This window comes from Phyllostomus hastatus, unplaced genomic scaffold, assembly GCF_019186645.2.
Source record: "Phyllostomus hastatus isolate PE091 unplaced genomic scaffold, TTU_PhHast_1.1 phas_scaffold_501, whole genome shotgun sequence".
Taxonomy (NCBI): Eukaryota; Metazoa; Chordata; class Mammalia; order Chiroptera; family Phyllostomidae; genus Phyllostomus; species Phyllostomus hastatus.
Window position 1 is genome coordinate 64,789,737 of NW_025334033.1, and position 22,115 is coordinate 64,811,851.

At 58.2% G+C, this 22,115-nt stretch overlaps 1 protein-coding gene across 1 annotated transcript in view; it reads right to left on the reverse strand.

Annotated features, from left to right (window-relative positions):
• Window positions 1–22,115, reverse strand: part of PRIMA1 (proline rich membrane anchor 1) — a 45,827-nt gene that overhangs the window by 17,781 nt on the left and 5,931 nt on the right. Inside the window, exon 3 of the mRNA XM_045823462.1 lies at window positions 20,842–20,977. Within this exon, the coding sequence (XP_045679418.1) occupies window positions 20,842–20,977 (136 nt within the window). The remainder of the gene's footprint in view (window positions 1–20,841; window positions 20,978–22,115) is intronic.

Here is a 22,115-nt window from a genome sequence, read left to right on the forward strand (position 1 = left end):
GGCTGCCACTTGGGAGCCACATTCCAAAGCTCTGGCTCCTAATGTGGAGAAAGGCTTTACCCTCAGTGTTGATAGCTCAGTCCCATTTCTCCCTGGCGGTTGCAAGCCCACAAGACAGCCACTGGTGCCTCCTCCCTTCCCCTGGCCCCTCTGGGCACATCCTGGGGCCCTTTTGTTTGCAGGTATTCAGACCTCAGTTGCTGTAGCCACCTATCCCGGGGTGGCCGTGCAGGTGCAGGTGACAAGGTGGAAGCTGCCCCCACCTGCGATGGGGGGCAGGGGATGCACAGCTACATCTGACTTTCTGGGGCACCCCAGCCTTTCTTTGCAAGACCGTCCTAGGGGTGCCAGGGCACCCAAGCCCAGAGCAGAGAGAATTCACTCCCCTACAACCTGGAGTGTTGTCTACCAGTGACCAACAGGTGCCAGGTGAGCAAGCCAGCCCCCTGCCACCAACTGGGGACAGCGGGCAGCATGACTAACCTCCGGAGTCCTCTCCGGGGCACACTCAGGTCAGGCCTTCGCGGGACTGGGCCTGAGGTTACAACACTCTCACCAGCCTCCTTGTCTCCCTTGTCTCCTCTAGGAACACGTCCTTGAACAATCCTGTCTCCAGCTTTGAGGCCAGCTTCCATGTCAGGCACCTCAGACAGGAGGCCACCAAGGTGCTGGGGGATCCTGGGCTGCCTTCTAAGGAGATGGAGTGACACCCCCGAGAGATGCATGCGACCCCCCACGGTCCGCAGCTGCCATCCGGGACTGCCCCGTGCTGGCTCTCGGCCCGAGCCCGAGCCCCGGGTACAGGGTCCCTGTCGGGTGAGGCTAAGAATGGCCGTTGTCCAGGTTGCAACCGCAAAGGGATGGTGATGCAGCTGAGAAAAATCGAGGCTGCTCACTTTGTTAGATACAAAAAAGGAAAACACCCGAAATGTGTGTGGCTTTGGGGCCAAACCACAGTGCTGAGGAGAGCACGAGCCAGCCGGCCCGCCCCACACCGATGACCTCTGACACCGGGCCGCTGGCCACATGGGACCGCTTACGCTGAAAATACTCAAATTAAAATTGAATGAAAAATTCACTTCCTCAGTGGCACTGGCCACATTTTCAGGGCTCCACAGCCCGTGTACCCGACGGCTCCCGTGCCGGACAGCGCGGATGCACACGGACCATTTACATTACGGCGGCTGGCGTATTGGGCACCCGGGCCACGGGGACAAGAGGCGACGTGTCCCACTTCCCTCTCCCAACAGGCGGCCAAGGGTAGTGTTCGTAGCCCACTGGCGGCGAAACAAGAGCCATGTGTATGCTGACAGTGCTATTTCCAACGCAACTTTTTCCCTTAGAGTGTAACACTTTATTCTCATCTTCCTCCCCAGCCCCGAGAGAGACGAGGCAGGAATGATCCGCACCATTTTACAGGTAAGGACGCTGAGGGCTTCCGAGGGCCAAGGAGGCCGAGTCCCAGAGGTGCTCGGAGGGAGGCGGAGCTTCTGAGCTGTGAGCTGCCGTTGGGCGGTCCAGGGCAGTGAGGACGGTGGGGGACCAACCATGTAGGTCTCCGAGGAGCTGGGACATTTCTAGGGTCCACCCCTGGTGTGCACACTCGCTCTTTTAATAGCCACAGGGCTTCCTGTGTGGACACCTGTGACCTATAAAGCAGTCACTTTGCCTTGGAGATAATAACAGTGCGGAAGGCTGCTCTGTGGCTGCACCCTCCGGGACGGGGCATCGAGCCACAGCCGCGAAATGGCCCATGAGAACCCAGAGACTACTCCCCACGGACAACTTCTGTCTGAGGAATGGGCGTGCTGAGCCGAGGCAACCAGCTCCTGCCTGGGCACTCCATTCTGTCTCTGGACAAGCAAGCGGCTCAGTCTAAAGGTCAAGGCCACACCCTGGCTGCTGGTACTGCACTGGAAACCCTTGGAACGTGTGCAAGCACTTCGTCAATCTGGACCTCAAACGCCCACCTGCCAAACGGGAGTCGTGACCTTGGCCTAGAGCAGGGTTCCTCAGCCTCAGCACTGTGGACATTTTGCACAGGATCATCCTTTGCCGTGGGGGCCCTGTCCTGTGCCTCCTCAGCCTCTACCCACTGGACGCCAGGAGCACCCCTCTCCCAGCCGTGATGACCCAGTGTCTCCCGGGGAACAAAACCTCCCGGCTGAAAGCCAGGGGCTGGACAATCTCCAGAGCCCTTCCCTGGCTCTTCCACGGGGAACAGAGACAGAGGCCTCCTGCACAGGTGCCGCCAGCAGCACAGACCTACCTGGGCCTCCCCGGGTGCACCACACCCATCCCGGCCAATGGAAGGAGCTAAGCTGGATGGCCTTCCAGCTGGAACCTAAGACTCCAAGCCAATTGCCTCCACAGTGACCCCTGGCCGCTCAGAGGCCGCACAGAAGAACCGGAGGGAACCACGTCCGAGAGGCAAATATGTTATTTTCCGAGCCATCCATAGTTCTCTCTGCCAACGCAGGAGACAATGTGCTTCTGCCACCCACAGTCCAGTCCATTCTAAATCTGACAACAAGGAGCCCATTCACTCGCCGGGGGGGGCAGGGGACAGGCTAACATCTTCCCCAGGAAACGGTGGCCTTTGGCCTTCTCTGATTGCTGGCAAGGGTGACACGGAAACTGGGGAGCTAGGGACAGGCACTGCTCATATTTGCCTTGTTTTTCTCTGGTGGAAGAAGGGACATAAACCAAGGGACATTCCTCCCCGACCCGCCTGGCAGAACCTCGTCATCTTCCCCAGGCGGAAGGCCCAACAATAGTGACCTTTCTCAAGGCCGCTGGAGACGACACTTGCGTAACTCCAGTGCCGGTACCGCCCTCTCTCCCAACAGGACTCCCCGGATAAATGGGAGGCACCACGGGGCGGGGCTCCAGTGACCTGTTCCGGGCAGAGCAGCTCCGGGATGCCGTACAGGATGCCGAACCCCACCATCTAAGGATTCTACAACCGCCATCTCCACAAAGTCTCCGCCATGCACGCCTATGTTCATGCAAAATGCTAAAAGTCTAGATTGGTGGACTGGGCTGTTTCCGAGCTTTCTCTAGCATTTCTGATTTGTCATCTTCTGGCAGATGAGCCAATGCCTAAGGTTTCCAAAAATGTTATGGAGAAATATTTCTACATTTAAAAAAAGATGTAATCAGCTTAATAAAAACAGTGATAACAACAGCAGCCTCCTTTGCTGGGCATTTGTTAAGCACCACGGGGTGTGTGCTCATTGAAATCATCTGATGTAAGTCTCCCGATCCATCAGGAGATGGGGGTGTCACTGTCCCCGCTGACAGGAGCGAGGAGGACAAGCTCAGGGAGGAGCAGTCCATGGCAGAGCCAGGGTTCCAGGACGTTCTTCCCTCCGCGCTCTATTGCAAATCAGGCAAAGGACAGAGTCAGTGGGTTTTAGCAGCGGGGGGCCGTGGTCCAGCTGGAAGAACAGATTTCACATTGCCTGAGGATGCCATTGATCTTGACCAGTGGTTTCCATGCAGACTGTCTCTAGCGACATGCCCAGCCTTCTGCAGCCTTTTATTTATTCCTCTTGAGGACAGAGGACAAGACTTACTCAGCGGAAGAGTTTGTGATAAATGAACGAGACCTGGGGGTAAAACGTTTGCTTCGTGCCCACCCTGGATGCCAGGAGGGATGGAAGAGGGAACAAAATTCTCAGCAGGGAAGACACTAGGGACATGTCACATTTGTATATCACATTCAGGATAAATCTCCCCTTTTAATTCTTACTGCCACGAGCTCCCTGGACACACTGTTCCAAAATCTGGGGGACATGGAGCACGTCGGCAACCCAGCCACTGCCACCTGCTCTTTATTGTTCATGACAGCTGGCCACACAGGTCACCATTATCAACTGTCCCGTCATCTTCCTTTGACAGGGACATGAATGAGGCCTGGGAGGCGAGGACTGCCTCATACAGACAGGGTGACTGCGGGGACCAACCGTAGGCACCCGCTTTGAAAACTGAAGTTAGCAAAAACCAACGCTGTGTAGCCAAGGCCCCGGCCAGGCCCTGCGTGCTCTGTCTCAGCCCCTTGCCGGCGGAGGAGGGGAGCTCCTAAAAGCTCTGCTGACACGGACCTTCCCCAGCTCTCGGGAAGCTCCTGACACCAAATACATCGCTAACCCTGAAGGTCCTTGAGACAACCTGGCGCTGGTCGGGAAAGACAAATGGAGGCCCGAGGGTTAGGCCAGGCACGCGGCTCTGCTCCCCGGAGGCAACCAGTTTCCGGCGTTGCCTCTGAGACAGCAGGGCCGCGGGCACTCGTACGCAATCCGAGTGAGCGCGCCTGTCACGGGCCGGATGTCCACAGGCTGGATCCTGAACCCCGATGTGATGGTCTAGGAGGCGGTGTCCGTGGGGTCATCGGGTCAGGTGGGTGAAGCCCTTGAGAAAGGGATTGGTGCCCTCATCAAAGGGACTTCAGAGAGACCTCCCGCCCGTGAGAGCACAGCAAGAAGGCACTTTCCATGCGCCAGGAGAGGGGACCTCACTGGACACCCAATCTGCCGGAGCCTTGATCTTGAACGTCCAGCCCCCAGGACTGCGAGGAATAAATGCCTGGTGTTTATAAAGCCACCCAGTCCGTGGCCTTCCACGACAGCAGCCCGGACAGACTGGGATGGCCCTGCACACGCACACCACGGCTGCTGTCGTTTCCGAGATAGGACGTGTGCTCCACTTCGCGTGTCTCGGCTCTGCCCTCACACCCGCGTGGACGGAGCTGCTTTTCTTTCTTCTCCCCCCTCCCCTCCACTCCCCGCCCCCTCCTCCCAGACGCCTCTCAGCTGAACCGAGTGGCTCTATGGGGATGCACCACCATCTACCGAACCAGTTCAGGGGAAGCTGTTTTCCAAGTGCAGGCTCCCCACTCTGTGCCTGGCACTTCCAGATCCAAAACGAAGTTTGGTGCCCAAGCTAATCTGGCACTAACACCTGAGCTTCGGGGAAGTGGGCCGTCTATGGTCTGGATCCGTCACTTCAGGGGACAGCCACGTGTTTCACGGCAGAAGCTGTATCAGGTGCTGGAGTGCCCAGCAGTGCGACGTCATGCATAGCACACACGTAAGCGCTTCTCTGAAGTCTGAAGCCCCCGGCTTCCCAGGCACAGCCAGCCCAAGTAAGGGATGTGGGGCTTTCCCAGCATGCCTTGCAGATGGAGGCATGGCGAACTGGGAGTGATGGGTGCCAGGGCTTCAGCTCCCGTCCCAAACCCACCTGGTTGCCAGCCCCGTATCTTCCCACCTGCCCTCTTTCCTGAGTCGTCCACAGCAGGGGTGAGAAGTGGGCACTGACTGAGGACGCCCTGGAGAGGTGGGTATCCCAGAGAACAGGTGCTCACCCCAGTCCCTCGGGGTCACCCTGCCCTCTCCCCACCCAGGTCCTTCCAGACACCTGCCGTCACCTTCTGTCCCCTTTCCTCTCCTGCACAGCCCCACACTGCTTCACAGTCCCCTTGTCACCGTGAGGGGCTCCACCCTGAGGACTCCTCTTAACAGCAGAACGAGATGCTGATTTTAAAAAGAGAATAAGCAGATCAGAATTTTAAAAATGAGAAGTGTCTTTCTTAAGCATTGTTTCTTTATCTTTTTAAAAAAATTATTTATTTATTTTTAGAGATGGGGGAAGGAAGGGAGAAAGAGAGGGAGAGAAATATCCATGTGGGGCTGCCTCTCACGTGGCTTCTACTGGGGATCTGGCCCGCAACCCAGGCATGGGACCCTGGCTGGGATTGAACCGGTGACCTTTTAATTTGCAGCCCACGCTCAATCCACTGAGCCACACTAGCCAGGGCCCTTTCTTTGTCTTTGTAAACACTGGCCGTTGCCTGACAGGCCACAGCCCATTCGTGTAGTAGCATCTAACACGACTGCCCTTCCTAAAGTTCTGCAAGTGACCCTTTAGGTACAGACAGTGACCTGGGTAGTCCCGCCAGTCAGGGGTCAACTGTAATCTGTCTCTTTGGGAAAAAAAAACAAACAAGGAAATTGTCATGTTGCAATGTGGAAGGAAAAGCACAGGGTCCTTAGGTCCTGGGCTGCCTGGGCCTCTCCCCCTGGGATGGGCGGGGGTGGGGGAAGGTCCTGCAGCCTCACTTCCTGGCCCCCATCTCTATCCATACTCTTCCCCTGAAAGGTCTGTCTGGTCCCGCGCCAGATAGGTCAGGCTTCCAACGCCAGCTGGATGCCAACAGCCAGATGCTTTAGCTCCAGCACCCCCTCAAGCTCCTGACCCATTCATCCAACGGTGACTCAGTGTCTCCACACGGCTGGTCTGCGGGCCAGCTCAGACTTCACGTGGCCAAACCTGAACTCTTCCTCTTCCCCTCTTGGCCTTCCCCTTCCTGTCTTCCGTTCACACAGCTGGGCAATTCAGAAACGTGGGGGTCTTTCCTGAGAATCCCCTCGCTCCCCCCTCCCTCCATGCAATCCGACAGCACGTCTTCCTTCGGCCGTCCGGCCGTCCTGGCCCCCTCTGCACTCCCCTGCGCCCCCCCCACAACAGCCTCCGAACTGCTCGGCCCCTCCCCCACCCACTCTCCGCACTGCCCTCAGAAAATGCCAATGAAGTCATGTTACACTCCTGTTCAGGCCCCTTCAAAGGCTTCTTACCAACTGTCAACTAAAACCCCAACTTTGTTTTTACTATGGTGTTCGCTCCCCATGTTGGCCATGCACGTTCAGACCCTTGTAGGGAGGAATCTAGAAACTCGCTGGCAGTGACAGGACAACCCAGAACCAGTGGGGTAACCTCCAAGGGCAAAGTGGGCAAGTTGCGGGAAGTACATTAAAAAAGCAAGCAGAAGGCCCTGGCTGGCGTAGCTCAGTGGATTGAGCGTGGGCTGCGAACCAAAGCATCGCAGGTTCGATTCCCAGTCAGGGCACATGCCTGGGTTGCAGGCCATGACCCCCAGCAACCGCACATTGATGTTTCTCTCCCTCTCTCTTTCTCCCTCCCTTCCCTCTCTAAAAAATAAATAAATAAAATCTTAAAAAAAAAAGCAAGCAGAAGAGGAATTAGCGGTCTTGCTAACGGCTGCACCTCAGAGACAGCAGCATTGAAGAACGTCTGGCCACCGCCATCTCCTGCCCACATGCCTGCAGCCCCCCCGGGAATTCAGTGGAAACATCAGAGCCATTAATCCCACCGGGCTTTAAGTGGCCCACAGAAAGCTCTTGGAATTGAATAAGGAGATAAACTGTTTTGCTGGTTACAGGGCCCAGAATGTTCTCAGAGATGAAAGTCCTTTGTGTACTTCTGCCCATGAAGGCATGCAGGGTTCCAGCCTGGGGGTGGGGCTTTGCTCCCAGGCTGTGGTTTAGGGCTCTGGGGCCCGAGCCTCCTCTGTGTGGAGTCCTTCAAGCTCTCCAAGGAGAGCTGGGTGCTTCGGCCACTGGGCTCGGTGTTGCTGGGTGCACATGGTCAGTGGAAATGGGGAAAGAGGGGGAATAAAAGGAACAACATGGGGAGAGACTGAGAGAAACATTTAACATTCTCAGAAGTAATGAGATAAAATTTGGTAGGTCTTTAGAGCAGTGGATTCTGCCATGTTTGGGCCAAGGAATCTGGAGCACGTTGTGCAGTATCTAGCTCGGTGGAGAGCGTCCCCCAGGTCACCGGGACAGCCAGTGCTCGATGACTCGCTGATATGGCCATAGAAGGCTGCCCCCCTGCCTCAAGGCTTCCTCGTGGAGCTGCCCAGGCTCTGCATCTGCCTGCGGGCTCCGCTGAAGCTCGATCCCAGACGACACCACAGCCTGCCCTTCCCGGGATCTCCTCCTGAGCCCGCCCCTCCAGCAACAGTGCACACCTGAACCCCTGCCCCAGGCTCTGCCTCGAGGGCACCGGGTCTAAGACTGGGTGAAGAATGAAAAATTTAAAAAACAATGAAGTCTACAAAGACACAGCCTAATACAAGTACCTGGCCACATGAGTCTGAGTCAAAGTTCAAAGCATATATCAGTGTTCAAAGGATAGAGTAGAACAACAGCCTTGGTGATGGGCGCAGAGATCCCTGTCCTCTGGCCAATGGGAAAGTCCACACAGGCATGACTGACATCCTGGGGTCCAATCGACATGTGCAAATTTATTGACCAGGATAAATCCCTCTGGGGGCTGCGTGCAGGGAAAAGTGGATGCATCGTGGGCCTCCCGGGGCCTGCCAGTTAGTCCTCGGTGCCCATCAGGGACCACGGCAGTCATTCTGTGATGAAACCACAAGCCCCCCGAGGACCCGGACCAGGTCTTGCATCTCCGTGCCTCTCCGAGGCAGGCCAGGTGTTTGGTGAGTGGCTGATAAAAGAATGTGGACTAGCCCCACACCGTCACACAAGAGTGAAACAGAATCACCTACAGAGACAGGGACTGTCACCCATAGCAGTCTACAGTCGCTGCGGCTCCCCAGAATGGAAACGATCAACTCTCCTCGGGACGCCAGGCCAGAACTCGAAACAAAGCTTGGTGAATGAGCGGTTTCTCGGGGGGATCTCTATTGTGTTATGGGGAGGGACTTCTCTGTGGACAACTGTCCTTTGCGCGACATTTGTTGTCCCCAGTCCCTGTCCGCTAAACGCCAGTAGCACTCACTCGCCCAGCCCCCCAGTTACTGTGACAATGACCTAAACACAACCCCCCCATTTCCAAATGTCCACTGAGGGTGTTTTCACTCATGACGGAGAACCCCAGGTAGTGTAAAGGTCGGCTCCAGCAGGGAGAGGGGAGCGAAGAAGGCCGGGACACTGCCTCTGTGTGTGTGTGGGGGGGGGGCATCTGGACTTAGAGAAGTGTGAACTTGGAGTAGGAGGAAGAGGGCTTGAAAGGGAGGGGAGGGGAAGGAGAAAGAGAGCCAGTTCGAAGGGACAAACACACTTTCTGGGTTCAGGGTAACTCTGCATTTCCAGCACAATCAGAATTTAAAAATTCTTAAGCCCAGCAATTCTCCTGGTGGAGGGGAGTTGCAGCCCAAGAAGTCACTGGAGCAACCTGTTCGTGATCCTACCCTCCCGGCCTTGAGGAGGGAGGCCTTCCTGGAGGAGGAGGATCGCCCCAGAAAGATGACGTGGTGTCACCAGCCTGGTCCGAACGTCAGCAGAGACCCTCACGTGAACACCACAGTGTGGAAGCTCCCCACCCAGGCTGGTCCAAGACACTGAACCTTTACTGGGTTTCTTCTCTAGAGGCCAAAGGTCAAAGGACAACATGGATGCGATGGACAGGTCGCGGCCAGTCTTGCTAAAGGGAAGGAGGGCCCACACTGCAGGGCTAGCAGTCACCGTCCCCATTTACAGCCTAACCGCACTTAGAGAGAGGGATGGGATGAGCGGCAGCTTAGGTCAAGTCCCCATAACCTGGGCTGTGACGCGGAACAAACAGGGCCACCATCGTGGCACCATCCTAGAAAGAGACATTCCTTGGAAAGGAACCCTGACCCTAACCCTTGCCCACAGCCACTGCCTGGCCCAGGCCGCTGTCTCTCCCGGAGACCACCACCTTCTTCCTGCTGCCTTTGGTCTCCCACGGCTTCCCCTCCCCCAGCCAGGGCCGCCTGCAGGCAGCTCAGATGGGAGCACCAAAGCCGGCTCCCCACTGCGCCCAAGATCCCCTGTGTGCTGTCAGGCGGGCTGCCCCCAATTCCCCCGTTGCCCCCCCCCCGCTATCCCCCCTCAGCTCAGCTGTGACTCTGGCAGGACACCTGCCCTGGACCCAACACAGTCCACCCGGCCGCTGCCTGGCCTCTAGGTGCACTTCCTGTGTGCGCTGCCTCCCCCGCCATCCGCAGGCACCCCAAACTCCATGAGAGAAAAAGCAGAACCCCAGTCCTCCCCGTGAACCTTCCCTGCAGGTCCGCCCTGTCTTACCCACGGTCTCATCCTCTACCTGCGGCCACGGTGGAGAGCCCTACCCAGGTCTGTTGCATGAGTACATGAGTGGGGGTGAATTGCCGCTCCTGAGATGGAGGAATTAGGCATCCCTCCAATAGGGAAACACTCCCTGGACCGCTGATCTGCTTCCTGAGTGGGAGGGAGGCGGGGGCTCCTGGCTAGAGGCAGTAGGCCCTCCTGGGTCTGAGCAGGGGCCAGAGCACCCATGGCCATCACCGTGGAGGAAGGTGACAGCCTGTAGCCAATGGCGCCAGCGTCCTTTCCAGGCTCGCTAGCTCAGTTTCCGGCTGCCAGTGTTGCTTCTCTGCCGGGAGAAGCTGACCGCACACCCCGCCCCCAGCTCCCTCGGCCCTCAGGTGAGTCGCTCTCAGGTGCTGTGACATTTCCCAGAGTTCCCCACGGACACCAGGCTCCCTCTGTGCCCACAGTGGTAACTGGATTGATATCACGCCCTCTGCTGCCCGCTGCCCTTTGCTGTCTCCAGGCAGCCACCTGCGCTCAGACCCTTGTCCGAGAGCCCGTTTCTGGAGGAGCCTCCTCTCAGGTAGGGTCCCGGGTGCTCCCGGGCAAGTGGCAGCCTCTTAAAAAACATCGGCCCCTCACTCCCCACTGATCCCAGAAAGTGTCTCTCCGTCTGCCTCGTCTGGTCACGTGCACCCACGTCTTCAAACACCAGAGAGCACCTGCCATGTGTCAAGCTGCGAGCCGTCTCTGGGGAGAAAGATGAATCTGCAGTCCCTGTCCTCAGGGATCGGATCAGACACTTAACAGGTCAGACGGACGGCTTGTCCTGGACCCAAGGGGGACATCCCACACAGATTCTGTAGTAACAGGAAGCAGCTGACATTGGCAGGTGATCGCCCGGGGCCGGAACTGTTCTAACACTGTCACCTGTGAACCAGTCTGACCCTCCCCACAGCCCTGTGAGTGGGACGAGGTCCACGTGGAGTTACGGGTGCGGGAACCAGCTCTCGGTCCCAGCGCAACAGGCTAGGCCTTTCAGCCAGGACCTCGCCGCCACCTCCCACCCTCCTGCAGGGTCCCCTTCCTTTACGGGAGCCACACCCTCCGAGCACCTGCCTATGCTAGGCGGTGGGCCCACGCTGCACACTCCGACCGAATTCCACCTCTCACCACCGAGGGAGGAAGCCCTGTCCCCACTAGGAGACGAGGAAACTGAGGCTCAGACTGCCCAGAACCACCCAGGTCTATGTTAAATGTCCGGAGGGCCGAAGCCACAGAGGCAGGAAGGAAGTGGACTGGCGGTGGCCAGGCCCGGGCGAGGGGGCTGGGTTGGGAGGGACGGGGCTTCTTTTCGGGAGGTGACGAAAATGATCTGGAATTAGATCGTAGTGCCGGTTGGATAACATTGTGAATATACTAAAAACTGCCGCATGCATGCTTTAAGATGGGTAAGATGGTGACGTTCACCTCAGTTAAAATCATTGCAAGAAAGCGAGGGCCCAGGAAGCACGTGGTGGGCGTGGACATGCACGTTTGCCTATTTCCAGCTCAGCGTTGAGTCCAGATGCCTCACAGCATCCAGGGCCCTGCACCCCAGTGACACGGGAGGTCCCTCACTCATGTGCAAGCCTCCCCGGCCCTGTGGCCCCAAGTCCCACTGCACCCCACCTCTTCCTCTTTTTTGGCACCAATCCCTTCCCGCCCCGTGTCTCAGGTTGCGGCTGAGTCCCAGCCTTGATCTCCATAAGCATCACCTCCTTCTGGGGCAAACTGGGGCATCTGTCATTTTTAAGGCTGTCAGGCGAGGCCACCGGCGTCCAGGGCTCAGGCGCCCCGAGGGCAGGGCTGTGGGCAGTTCATCTCTAACCCAGGACCTGCCACGGCACAAACTCTTGGCAAAAGTTTGTTCAGTAAATCAACGGATAAACGTTTGTTGAGCAAATTAAAGTCCACATAAATCTAGAATCTTTCATTTGCTGGATTCAAGCAAATAAATGGATGGCAAACAATTCTACTTATTGAATTGGGAAAGGGAGAGTCAGCACTTAAAAAAAGAAATAAAATCACCTTTTAAAAAGAAAGCCAGCAACTATTAAAATTCTTACACGGCCGGACGGACGTTCAAGCCCAGGGACAAGAGTCGTGCTCACAGGGCGAGGTGCTCCGTCTGGAGCAGAACTCAGGGCAGAGCCAGCCCGTTTTAGGGACGGGGAGCTGAGACCGGCTTGGGTAAGAGACGTATGTACTCAAGCAAAAATGGTGTTGCCAAGGGAGAGTGGGAGGCACCAGGCACTGGGCGAGGCCAGCATGACCACCTTCGGGGGACAGAATCTCAGCCAGCATTTGCAGACAAGAACACGGCGCTCAGAGAGGCTGAGCGACCAGCACACGGCCGGTGGGGGGCCAGAGCCGGGCGCAGCCCCAGGTCCCCCTGCTCGCAGACCAGGCCGGTGGCTCAAAGATAACAGGACAGAAGCCCTGCCTCCCGCAATGTTGAGCATCCGATACCCCCAGGTCCAAATCCACGGTGACAGCGAGGACCAGCTCGGCACCAACACAGCCCATGAAGCAAGGGATGTTCAGTGACACGGCCCGTTTGATGCCCGCAGCCCCTCACCATGGGCGCACCCCGGGCAGGATGGCGCTGTGGCATTCACACTCTGTCATAAGGAGCCCGGTGCCCTGCAGAGAAGGCAGATCCCCCGGGCTGGCCGGACCTGCTGCTCCCATCCTCGGCTTGGCTTTCGAGGCTTCCAAAGGCCTCTCCTCTTCTGCCTGCCCCAGGGAGCGGAACCTTTATAAAGTCCCAGAGATCGTGTCCTTGTAGAATGGCAGCCGCTAAGACACACAGGGGCGCACTGGAGTCGCTCACCCCTTTCAGGCCCCACCGGGCCTGCACTGGCCCCTTGGTGAGCTCACAAATGTCCCGAGAGGACCAAGGAGGGGGAATGTGAGTGATGTCTGCTTGTTCATTGCACAGAACCCGGGGACATTGCTGTCCCCCACTCTGCAACCACCGCCTTTACAGAGTCCTGTCATCCAAACTCCAAACCCTCTTAAACCAGACCGGGGCCTGACAGGTCTGCCTCGTGCCTCCCACTGCCCCCCCCCCCGCCCCCCGCCCAGGCCACACCCAGGCTCTTCCATCACTGACTCTCATCTGGACCCTCATGGGGTTTGGGGGGTGGGGGAGCCAGTCTCTGTGAAGTGTAAGTGAGGTCACACCACTCTTGCTGTTCAAACCCATCTAGAGGCGTCTAGTTGCTTATAAGAGCAAAGCCCTGCCCCTTGCCTAGCCTCCAGGGCCCTGCCCCTGCCTGGTCCGGGCACCGTCTCCTCTGGGACGGGCTGCCTCCCGTCTCCTTCACCCAGCAGCCAGCCCGTCACGCACCCCAGGGCCCTCCCGCATGGCGGGCTTGTACTTGCTGTTCCCGCCACTGAGAACCACCTCCCCCGAGACTACATCCCTCCAGCTATCAGCTGAAATGTCATCTCCTGTCCCCAGACCATGAAGTCTAGGTGAGCACCCAGTCACCACCATCCGATCGCATCCTTGTCATTACCCCTGTAACATGTGGTGGTTCCTATGTTCCCGTCGACATTTGCGTTTATCTTCTGTCCCAGCCGCCGCCCACCCACCCTGCCTGCCTGTGCACACTTGTGTAGTCATCATGGAGTCATGTTGACTCCATGACTGCACTCCCAGGACCTGGCCGGGGTCTGGCAAGAGTCGACAGTCAAAAACCTTTGCAAAAGAAATGAATCAGTAGCCCCGACCAGGGTGGCTCAGTCCCGCAAAGCAAAAGGTCACCAGTTCGATGCCAGGTCAGGGCGTGTGCCTAGGTGGCACATTTGGTTGTCGGTGGGGGTGGGTACAGGAGGCAACCGATCAATGTTTCTCTCTCCCTCTCCTTCTCCCTCCCTTCCCCTCTCTAAGAAAAAAAGAAATGAATGAGTAGCTCCTGAGGACCCACGGTGTGCAGGCCCTTGCTGAGGAGTTGGGGGCTGTCGGTGGGTGGACCCACCAGCCACCTGACGATGGTCTGTGTCTAGCTCAGAGTCCAGGCGTAAGCCAAGTAATTAAGGAGACATGTTAATTAGATATGTAATGGGTGGGGCCACTTCTAGGAAAGCAAAGCAAAGTTCAAAGAGAGTATGCATGGATGTGTGCGTGTTGATGGGGGCAGGTGTGGTTTAAAGTACATGCAAATTCTCTACCCAGGGGTGGAGTTGAAGCCCCACTCCTCCAAAGGAGCTGCCTCGGTCACTCGGTTCCAAGGAAGGAAGTGCCGCAGCAGAAGTGATGCTGCAGGTGCTTCTCAGCTGCGTCATCCAGGGGGCGTGGCTTCCACCGGCTTCGCAAGCTTGGAACACGGCCGCCACGCTGTGAGGAAGCCGTGGCCACACAGACGCATGGCGTGTGGCTGTTCTGGAATTCAGGCCAAGCAGCAGCCAGCACCACCCATGAGACACAAACAAGGAAGCCTTCAGCATGCCTCCAGCCCCAGGCAACGGACCGCAGTCACGGGGAAGACCCCCAGGGAGGCCCTCCGAGTGGAGCCTTTGAGCCCCCACAGCCATGGGAGGAAAGGATAGCACACTGGTGTTGCTTCTGTAACCACTCCGTTCCGGGGTGGTTTGTCCCACACCCCCCATAGAAAGTCTGAACAGGGAACGCATGACCCCTGTGGAAGTTAGGAGAGGTGTCCCTGGAGGACATCTGAGATCGGCATGCGTCAGGTTCACCACTCTCGGGGAGGCCCTGCAGACGCAAGAACTAGTAGCTACAAAGGCTCTGAGACAGGAAAGGAAAGGCGACCCGTGCAGCGGACTCCAATGGTGCAGGGAGAGGTGGGCAGAGAGGAGGCAACAGGGAGTGATCAGGGGGCCTTGAATGACCACCCCTCCTTAGCTGGCCGGCCCGGAACAAGTAACTCACCGCCTTTGAGGCCTAGACCCCTCACAGGCACTGGGGCTGGTATCCCTGCTACCAAGGTGTGTTGGAGGCCTGAGGGGAGGAAAGGGGGCTTCCCCTTCAGTGTTGGGAACTAAGTATCAGGTTCCTTCTAGTATTCTGAGTGCACCAAACCAAAAAGAGCATTCTAGAACTTTCACAGTCCCATTTTTTTTTCTCTGTTAAAACTTGGCCTCAGCGCATAGAGATGAACCAGGTGACTCATTCCGAGCTCCACCACTGCTGGGTGACCTCTGGGGAGTCACTTAACCTCTTTTTTGATTTTTCGAAGAATAAAATAAATGCAAAGAATGAAATGGCAGCGCTTTGAACTTCTTCAAGACAGGCACTAAGGAAATGCATGCTCACGCCTCTGCCCTGCCGCTGCTATTTTGGGACCAGCCAGCCTCAGGGGCAGATCTCACGGAGGGTGTGCCTGCCTTTTCCCGGTGCACCCTCCTGCCCCGGCCTCAGCCGTGTGAGTCACGGGCGGGGACCATGGGCCACCGCTGGCCCTGACGAAGGACGCCCAGGGCTCAGGGCACGTCCTGAGCTCTGGAGGCTGCCGTGGGCTCTTCGGTCAGGCCCTGGGGCCATGTTTGCCTCGCCTTCCCCGGGATGCAGCCCTGCCCACGCTTTCTAGAAGCACCTGCACTTGGGGGACTCTGGGGGACTTTGAGAATCACAGGCCTGGCGAGGGCGGCCCTGGGAGACACTCTCTGACAACCCCTTCCTTTCTATTGAATTCCTAGGGGAGTCCTTAAAGAACCCCCTTCATCCTTGAGTTTCTCATCGGATCTCTTGCTCTCAGCAGGCAGGTGCCAGAGCCGGGTTTAAGCAACTCCAAACTTAGCGGTCACTGAACTATTATTATTTCGATTGTTACCATTAGTATTACTTCTTAGCTGCCATGTATGGAGTGTGACGTGGGTTGACCACCCCCATCTGTGGCGGGTATCGTCACCAGTCCCCTTTTACAGATGTGGACATGGAGGCCCCAAGCAGCTCAGGACAGCTTGCCCAAGGCCCTTTGCTAAGGAACAAGGCTTGAGCCCAGGTCGCGGGGAGCCACCGCACTGCAGCACCCCCTCTCGGGCACGTGGTGTCTGCCAAGAACAGCCCGCAGAATCTGCAGTCTCACAGAAATCCTGTCTCGGGTGGGGATCATCAGCCCCACTTTACAGATGAGGAGACTGAGGCTCTGACAAGGATGCACCGTGCCCAGGGTCACAGGGCTGGGACTGGAAGGGTTGGGACTGACGCTGGAGCTCCCCGACCTGAGGCCACCCCCTAGGACGCTGGTTCTCAAACTGTGCACCCAGTGGCATCAGCACCACCAGACGATATGTCAGACATGCAAACCCTCAGCCCCGCCCAGACCGACTAAATCAGGAATTCTGGCAACCTGTGTTCACAACAAGCCTTCCAGGGGGTTCTGACCACACTCGCACCAGAGAACTACTGGTCTAGTGACCCCCGACGGCCCACAGCGGGCAAAAGTTCACGAAGTGCACCCTCCACCTCGGCTGAAGTGGGCGGGATTGGGGGCAGAGTGTGGGAAGCAAGGGCAGCAAGCAGAGAAGCTGCTCAAGATTCTCCCGCCTCACCAGAGACTTCTCCCTGCCCCTTCCCGATGGCAGGCGGGACTCAGGGCCGGGCTGTCTCAAAGGACTTCTGGGAGAGGGCACAGGGCTGGACCCCCTCGGAGGAATGCAGGCCTGAGTGGTCCCCAAGAGCAATGAGCCCCAGGTGGCACTGGGAGCTAGTGCTCCAGAAAGTTTCGTGGTGAAACAAAACAACAAACACACCAAAAACCACACACAGCAAAAAGAAACCACGCTGCCTTTGCCAGAAGGGTGGTCCAGCAGTAGGATGACCAACTGCGCAGGTTTGCCCAGGACCAAAGGGTTTCTGGGGTTCAGGACTTTGCGGGGTAAAGCCAGGGGAGGCCCGGGCACACCAGGACAAGCCGGTCCCCCTGAGCAGCAGCGTGCTGTTTGGTCACGTGGAGGACACTCAGTTCATTTGGGCAAATGTTTCTGCCAGGTACTTCCATGGGAGACTGGATAAGTCCGCTGGAAATCACGCAGAGATTCCTCCCTTCCTTCTGTCTCCCTCCGCCCAGGCTCCTGCCAATCAACACGGCGTCAGCGGGGAGTCTCCTGTTGGCTCCTTGGGCCCCTAACTCTGGGTCTTTGCGTCAGCGCTTCCCCGTCCCCCACGGCCCCCACGGCCTGCCTGGCCTCTCTCTGCTCCCGGGTCTGCCAGGGAATCCTGTCATGCCTCCCCCCCACCTTTTCTGGAATGAGCCCGTCCTCAGCAGCACCTGTGTTCCCCGGTCTGGTGCTCCCAGCCCGCCGTGCATCAGGAGGATTTCCACGGGATGAATGGCAGCCATTTCAAAAGCACTTTTCACTTACGGGAATCCTCCAGTCAGCCCCCCGGGCGGGTGGAACCCGCAAACCTGGTTTGTAGAAGGCGGGGCTGAGCCTCACGTGTGGTCTGGTCCACACACACACACACACACACACACACACAGAAGTGGCCGAGCTGGCACCGGCCGAGGCTCAGCTCGTGCTCGTCCCCAGCCTTTTCATTACCCGGCCCCTGCCACTGGGGACAAGTCCCTGGGTGCCTCTGGGTGCCTCCAGTGGCCCCAGCATGGGGCTGGGCACAGAGCAGGTGCTTGGCTACTGTTCCCCCAGGTGAAAGAGAGGCCCCCAGGGTGGGGGGGGGGCGGAAATTCAAGGCCCATCCGATGAACACGTGAGCAAAGGATGACACGAGCCTGGAGCCCAGGTGTCCAGAGAGACGGCAGGAGAGGACACTCCTACAAACGCTCCTGCTGCAAACGACAGTCCGCCGGACCGTGAACTCCAAGAGGGCTGGACCTGCCCCTCTCGCCCACGAGAGGGCTGAGTCCCTGGCCCAGCACCTGGCGAGCTCCATGCACACCTGCTAAATGACAGCAGAGCTTCCGCAGCTCTGGAGCCCCGTGCCCTCTGGGAGAGAGGCCGGTCCCTTTCCATTGTAGGGCAGGCAGCAGTTGTGGCTGTGGCCATAGCTCTCTCTGGCATTTTACTGGGTGCCGCTTGTGCGCAGGGTCCGGGGTGAGCTCAAGGAGGACTTAGAGAATGTACAAAACATTCTCTGCCACTGGTCTAATCTGCCAGGCACTTCATGGCTGTGGGGTGCATCTGCTGACCCCTCTGCCCAGGGTTCATGTCCATGACCTTGGGAGGCCACCACTCCCTTAACCTCTGTCTCTACACTCCAACCCCAAGGGTGGTCACGTGGCCCAGGCCTGGCCAATCAGCATATTTCATCCCATAGGCCACCATGATTGGTCCAAGGATGGACATGTGACTCAAGATGATCCAATGAAAGTCAGCCCCAGGACGTTAGAGGATGTTTTGGGAAAGAGAAGCTCTCTTCGTAGGAAGATTACTAACTGCAAGAGTGATGGAATCCTGGTGCCTGGAGTCCCAGGGACTGGTCCAACCTGAGAGAAAAGGCAACCCAGGAGAAACCAGGAGAGAACGGGGCCGAGACAGAAATCCAGTACTGTCGTCATGGAAGACCTGCTGCTGGAATATCCTGGTACACGAGGCAAAACACTAGCATCTCCCTCCCTAGTTCTGTGTTACTTAAGCCACTTCACGGTGGCTGTGTCTGCTGCGTGTGACTAGACAGTCCTGCCTTGGGACCAAACTGCACCTCCTCCCCTCTCACCCAGGAGGCCCTCGGGCCCAAAGCTCCGCATGAGGCGGCTGTCCCCAGCCACGGGGCACTCCCTGCCCGCCGCCCCTCCCTGCAACCCCAGCCTGGTTTCAGGCCCTCGAGGGTGGCTTGGGGACTGAATTATCCCAAGAGGCCCCCGCATGACTCCAGTCTGGTAGCTCATCCCCAATTGCACCCCCGCATTGTCAAGAAAGTCGATCTCTCTACAGCAGATATACAGAAATCATGCCATTTCCCACCTTCGTGGGCTGGTCACAGCCCACAGCAGACTTGTGAAGGGCGGGGTGCACGTCCCTGCAGCTAAGTGAGCTGACTTCCCACGGCACAGGGACCCAGGACTCAGCACAGTGAAACCTGGGACCAGGAATGAGGCCCTTCTGATGCTCTCACAAACCTTCTGCCGTCTTCGCAGGGAAGAGGCTCCACAGAGAGCTACCTCGGCTCTGACACCTCGCCAGCGCTGGCTTCGTTTCCATTACATTTATTTTTACGGTCACTTTGAGTTTGCGCTGTCTTTTCATTGACAGTGGTTGTGTCACGTTTTCTTTGGAAGTTAATTTGCATACACACAAAAGTGAGTCTATTTAAAGAAAAAGGAGCAAAGAACAGGAGGCATTTGGATATGATGAATGACATTTGGCAGGCCGTGACTCACCAGAGGAAATGTGATCTCATTGGCCGCGCGCGCACCCGCCCGCCCACCCGAGGCCCTGCCCGGTCCGCCCCTGGCCCACCTGCTGAAGGGCTCGTGACTGCCAGGGAGGGTCTCACGGAGGCAGACCCTCACGCCTTTGCCCATGGTGGTCCTTCCGCCCGGGTGCCCCTTCCCACCACCTCCTTATCGACCGGGAACAATGCCATTGGTTCTTCAAGACCCAGGTCACAGTTACAGTGCGCTGTGGCCGAGCTACTCGGGGATCTCCCGTGCACCGGGTGGCAACATCTGTGCTGTCTCATGCCACCTCGTGTAGGTTGCTGACGGGAGGGCCTTCCCTTCGAGGCTGAGAGATCCCGGGAGCCCAGAACCGCCTCTCACCTCCGTGTCGGGCACAGAAGCTCAGTCAGCACCAGGTGAACTGAAGCGGCTCTACCCGGGGCCATCAGACACCAGTGCAGCTGCGGGCAGCACAGGCCCGGGGCCCACACCCTGGGAGGAGGAGACACCCTCAAGGAATCGGGGAGGCTGTGACCCCCCAGGACAGCTCGGGGATTCCTTCCAGAGAGAGGAGGAGGTGAGCACCCTGGGATGGGAGATCCCGCAGAGGCCCAGAGCAGGGGGCCCGGGAGGCCAAGTATCTCCACTGTCACTTGCATTTGAATCGCCGCAGAGCCGCTACTTCCTAAGCCCCACCCGAGTGTCTCTGAGTGGGTGGGTCTGAACTGGGCCCCTGGGGCTGCCCTTTAAAAAAATGCTTCAGGCGATGTTGAGGACCCCACTCTGAGAAGCACCAGGTAAGAACGGAGACTCGTCAGGGCCCAGCAGACAAAACGCAAACGCATGTGAACTGCGAAGATCCCCTAGGACGCCGCATCGCTGTCTGGACACACAGCTGACCAGAGAGCAAGCGTCGTCGAGGGTCTTTAAAATACGCCCCAATAACTCAACGGCGGTGCACTTAACCAAGGGAGACCCAGCCAGCACCACGGGCATTCTACAGGCCGAACCGTGGGTGATCAACCCCACGTGCAGAATCTCTTCTCAGAGACCTTGTCAAGTAGCAATTGTATGCAGGGCACTTAACCCTTGGAGGTCAGGACTCGGGCCGTTTCTGGCTAAGAAACCCTCCTTTGTTTGAATGACCAGGAGGTCGGATTGTTCATAGATGAAATCAAGGCGAACAGGCGAGGGGGCAGGGAGCCAAGTTCACTGCCAACGGCTGAGAGGCATCCAGGCCACTGGGCTCCCAGAGCCTCCTTAGACCAGAATCACAGTCGGAAAATGAAACCGTGTGCGTGGGTGGCTATAGAACCCTGGTGCCCAGGGCCTGTCCTTTAAAGGTCTGGCCTTCAGAGCAGTCCGGGCTCTGTCGCCCATCCAAGGGAGGCTGGCTGTGATCTGATTAGCGGGTGCAGAAGCATCCTTCTCCGTCCCGCAGGAGCGTTCTGCGGGGAAGGCGTTTTGCAGACTGCAGCCGAAAGTTGGGCCTTGGCTTCCCTCCTGCTCGGCCAGTGGAAAATTACCGAGGAGGCAAGGCTGCCCTCTGCTCTGCCCCAGGTTCTCCCGGGGCCCGCAGGACACCAGGGGAAATTGGAAACAGGCAAGCCTTTACTCACCTGGGGCAGAGAGCAGTCTGGGAGGCGGCGGGGGCGGGGGCGGCGGCGGCAGCGGGGGAGGGGGCCGGCACTGGCAGATGTGTTGACAGCTGTCAGTCACCTTGGAGCAGGACTTCTGGGGCTCGCCGTGTGTCACCTGCAGAAACGGACCCACGTGACCACGAGAAGACCGTGAGGCAACCCGGGAGCCAAAACGCCCCCCCCACCGCCCCCCCGCGCTCCCTGCCAGGCCGGGACGTGGGCTTCTTCTCCCAAACCACGGCAGGAAGAATAGACAGAGGTCAGGTTCAAAGAGAAAAGGTTGTAGGAGGCGAGCTTGGCAGGTCTGGAGATTCAGGTTTTATTCCCAGCTCTGCCGGGGGCCAGCTATGGGACTGTGGCAAGTGGCTGCGATATGACAGAGAGGCAGAAACAGCTGGAAGATGAGCTCCTGGAGGCTCCCCAGCAGACCGGCGAGGACACTGAAGCCCAGGGGAAGTGGCTGCCCCAGGCTCCCCCGCGTGGGTGGGGGCAGGACACCGATGTATGCCCCCCCGGCAGGCAGACCCAGCCACTTCTCCAGTCTGTCCTGCTCCAGTACAAGGCCCAGCCTTCCCCTTCCCGCGGTCCCAGCTCCTGACAGCCTTCCTGGAACAGCCAAGGCCCTCCGTCTCCAGGGAGGAAACGGCGTCCTCGGCCAGGCGTCTGCTCTGGTGATCCGCACAACCACGGGGAGCCCCAGGGGTCTCGTGTGAAACACACCCAACCGGGCCATCTGCATCCCTGAGAACCCCCTCCCTGAAAGGCTGCCCACACCTCAAGGGATCACGTGCCCACAGGGTCCTGCACGGGAGACCACCCCCCCGCCCCGTCCCCATAGCGTCTCCAGCCCCAACTCGCCCTGAACTCTCACCCGCGGCTCTGCCCTCAGGGCCCTTCTTCCAGTCTCTGCCCCGGCCACACTCCCGCCCTTTCATGGGCTGCTGCAGTGGGCCAGAGCGTCCCCACCCCTGCCTTTCCCCGCTGGCCCCTTCTCAGCGTGGCTCTCACCTGTTCAGGGAAGCGGCCCTGACCCCCGGGACCTGGTCAGACCTCCTTTCCCTAGACTCCTCCGGCCCAGGTCCCGCTCTGCAGGGCTGAAGTCTGCCTCGGGGTGACTCCCTGGTTCCTGCCCCTCTGCACAACTGGGCCGTAGGTCTGCGGGGGCAGGGGCCAGGCCTGTGGTCATTTCTCACACTATCATAACCTGGCACTCAAGGGGGTGTCTGGCATTCCATGAACATTTGGCAAATGAA